Here is a 4,057-nt window from a genome sequence, read left to right on the forward strand (position 1 = left end):
AATTCAATTTTATTTATATAGCGCCAAATCACAACAACAGTTATCTCACAGCGCTTTTCATAAAAGAGCAGGTCTAGACCGTACTCTGTGATGATATAAGAATATTGACTTGTGTCAACATGTTGTTCAGTTAGCTCAGTTGGTAAAACGCACAACTCACAACCCAAGGGTTAAGTGTTTGATCCCAACTTGAGACAACTTTTTTTTCCCCTCTCTTCAACAAATGGATTCTGCAGCAAATGTTTTTTCAGAGCATGTGCTGCACTGCTTTTTCAGTGTTTGATCCACATCCATTAACCTATGGAAACTTTTGCAATTCCCCAGTATCTCCAGACAGAGGACATTTAGGAGAATCACGTTTTCTGACAGCTCTTTCAGAGGTGTGTCAAGCAGCTACGACTTTTTTAATGTCGTTCAGAATTTTTCAATGTAAAAGCTCAGTTCAATTCCAAAACTGCTAGCTTTTAGTGATTGAAGTTCAGTCTCAACCTGTTTTATAATTAACACATCTTAACAAATGAACTGCTGTAATGCCTCCTCTTCTCTTTCATTCCCTCTTATATAGCTACCACTAATGCTCCGTCACAAGGTAGAAATTCTCAATAGTAGATTGGCTGTAGGTCCGGGTCCGAACAATACGGCTGCTGGGTCCGAATTGCGGTCCGCCTATTAGTGACCTCTGAACTAGGGATTAAGTGCGTCTTGCTCAGGGACGCAATGGTGGATAGATCACAGTGGGGGATTGAACGCGGGTCTCTCACACCAAAGGCATAGTCTTATCCATTGTGCCATCACCATCGTAAATGTTGCTGCTGTAGTGAACCAAGAGTGTGGATTTGTGCATTTTATATTAAATAATTTGGAGACTCAATTCCTCTTTTCTCTCCCAGAGAGAAAGAGGAGGGGGTTTGAATATCAACCCTCAACAGACGGCTGAAGAGACCCCAAAAGAGGGAGGTTTGAAAGGTTGCTTTCCCTAAGTGCTATTCCAGGGCAGTTGATCGTAAAACTGGCCACCTTTGGCAACAGTCGAGATAAGCCTCTCGGAGCCTGAATTGTTAAAATGACAAAGAAAATAAACAGAGATTACAAGCAGCCTATCAGAACTCTCCTTAAAAGGGGGCAGGAAACCCTAAACTGCCCCCCCCCCACACACACACACACGTAACCGTGGCAACTGACCTTCCTCGTTGTTTAATTACCCCACATCAAAGGGATACTCCTTGAGAAAATCCTGGACACCAGGGACAGCCCTGAACTTCTTTATGTAAACAAAGACTGCTGTCTCCAAAGAATCAAAGCATTACCTTGTTTAATTAAATAATCTTTTAGTTACTTGATTACGTTTGCCTCTATTGGTTACCATGTTGTTGCTAACTGTTGTTATTATTGCTGAAAAGAATCTAATTAAGTTACTTTTGCAGTGTTTTAATTTTCCGGAAGGTTAATGACATTCCTTCATTTTATGTGTAACCAATGCTTGTTCACAATACTTTCTCACACACCTCCTTTAGAAATGAGGATAAAGAAATGTCATCCTATTCTCTATTAATTGCCAGCTTGAATTTAAGGTTAAGTAACTGAATTTCCCAATTCCTGAGCAAAGATTGTTTTAGGATTAATCAGAGCTATCCTCATGTAACCTGAGCTCCCCCAAGTGGATGAAATAAATATTACATGCCATCGGCTGAAATGCCGTAATGTATAAATGTCACTCGCTATTTATCATGTCCAGTAATCTGATGCCATTCATGTGTCTTGCTTATATTCTCTAAGAACGTGTAACAGCCAATATATCCATGAAAGCTAGTTAAGTTCCTCTTCTCTGATATCATTCTGAAATGCTAAACTTTTAAGGTGTAATTACTGACAATTGTTTTCCTGTTACCAAATGCTTAAACTTAGAACGGTACAACCGTTTAACAATTGAGGTTTGATTGTGGGAAGATATTTGATTATAATACGCGCAAATAGATTTTCTTTTCCTTTTTATAGACATATTAAAAGTTTAGAAAGACAGGAAATCGGAAACGGGAAACTAAGGACTGCCCTCTGGGGAACCACGCCCCAACCAACAAAAGCACGACACACGACGTTGTTCTCTCTCTTGTCTCTTGTTCTTTGTGCTCTGCAACGGCGCATCGGCACGTGCCCGGCGGGCCCCCTCTCCCGGCAACGCCCTAAGAGTTCGGCCCAGCGCAACAAAAGCTTTGTTTCGTTTGAAGCTACTCATGCAAAGTGCCGCGACTTCAGTTTTCCCTCGTTCCAGCAACTTTATTTTTACTGTTTTACTTTTATTTTTTTTATTTTGTTTTGTTAAAAGTTATCAGTCCGTTAAGTTACACTAGTTAATTCAAGAACGACCAAGTTCTTTTTAAGCTAGACAAGAGACGGACCCCGGAGCAATTCCCTAGCAGAGAAAGCGACTGGCCGACGGCTTGAAGCTGTCCTAAACGAGAACGCACGGACTCTGCCAGTGTGAGGCCGTTTTACCAACAACCCGGCGGGGAGAAACACAAGCAGTAAGACCAAAACCCTGCATTCTGTTAGTTGGTTAGTCCAGCATATGTAATCCTTGAAACTAGACAAATTTAACAGAGTTATCATCTAATTGCCTTCATTAGCTGTCGTATGAGTCAAATTCTCCCACAATAGACCTCCATTCTCATTGTTTAGCCATTGTTTATTTCTCTGATGTATTATGTACAATATAAATTCCAGTTGGACAAAACAGCCGTTTAATTTTTATGGGTTGTTGTCATTCATTAAATGATTGTGCAAGAAGTGCATGTATTCTTATTGTGCATTGTTTTATTTGTTATTAAACATTTCTTGTTGCTGTTTTTAGAACATTTTTAACAAAAGCTTTCAAAAAGTAATGGAGACATTCTGATTCTGACCTGTCCCCAGCATCCCCAGTGTAAAGGAAACCTATCTGTAAACATTTTTAACTGCTCTGTCATGGCAGGTGAGAACAGGTAAGCGTCATGTAGCGCCTAGAGAAAGAAAGTATGCAATGTTTGTGTATGTATGTGACAGACACATGGGGAGAGAAACTATGCAACGTTATCTCCAGTTAAAATAATGTTGTGTAGAAGGATAAGGATCTTTAGTAGTTATAGTGCAATACTTTTAGGATTTGTTCCCTAGTTTTTCCTGTAAATGGTAGATGGATCCATATTTTAAGACATTAGTTCATGTTAAAATTACAGGAAGATTCAGAAAACATTTTGTTCAGGATATGACACTGATGATGTGTGCATCAGAAGATGTATGTATAAACTGATCATGATCAATTCTATAATCTATTTGGGTATCCATTCTATGTCATGGTAGGAGATTTTAAAATAAAACCAAAAGCTTGAAACATGAATAGTGTCCTTTTTTGGAATTCTACTATTCACTGATATTTACAGTAAAACGGGAGATCTCCTGGTTTCAGAGAGAGACAGAGGAACTCACCTGGGATGAGCTGCACAGACAGGTTAAACTTCTGACAGTCACTTTCCTTTTCTTTAGGCAGAGCGTAATACAACGACACCATCTGTCACATAAGAAAAGTTTATCTTAAAGGATAATCCCAGTTTACTTCAACTTGGATCTGGATTCAACCTTTTTTTCATAGGTTGGCCACCATCTCTATTAGTAATACTAACACTGTATTCTTCAGGTCAATTGCTATGATCTGGGAATGCGGCATAATTGCTAATGGGTTCTAATGGGGCAACAAGCAAGAGCAATTAGACACTTTTTCAGGTTTTAAACAAACTTGTGTGTTTATGTTAATGTGTAACTATATTGTCTATTATTTGTAGTCTTTACAGTTACTTTGTAATTTTTTAATTATTGTTTTGACACCAGCCAATAATTGGTGCTTTCAGATAGTGGAAATACTGATTAAATATCAAATTACAATACTTCAAAACTACTCTAAAAACGTAATTATTTATCTGAAGGCCTGATGTGCAACATAACAAATGATAAAACTTGTTATACTCACTTTGACCGTTGCTTCTCCTGTTCCTGTGGCAACCACCGTCACATTCTGGTTTATGCT

The 4,057-nt window shown here is 38.7% G+C and overlaps 1 protein-coding gene across 1 annotated transcript in view; it reads right to left on the minus strand.

Annotated features, from left to right (window-relative positions):
- LOC123969586 (complement C3-like) overlaps positions 1-4,049 on the minus strand; it is a gene marked incomplete at its 3' end in the record, with an annotated part of 10,530 nt that extends 6,481 nt beyond the window's left edge. The window contains 2 exon segments of the mRNA XM_046047139.1: positions 3,463-3,544; positions 4,001-4,049. Coding sequence (XP_045903095.1) covers positions 3,463-3,544 — 82 coding nt within the window.
- Between the last annotated feature and the right edge of the window lie 8 nt (positions 4,050-4,057).

Source organism: Micropterus dolomieu, linkage group LG04, assembly GCF_021292245.1.
Source record: "Micropterus dolomieu isolate WLL.071019.BEF.003 ecotype Adirondacks linkage group LG04, ASM2129224v1, whole genome shotgun sequence".
In the NCBI taxonomy this organism is placed as follows: domain Eukaryota; kingdom Metazoa; phylum Chordata; class Actinopteri; order Centrarchiformes; family Centrarchidae; genus Micropterus; species Micropterus dolomieu.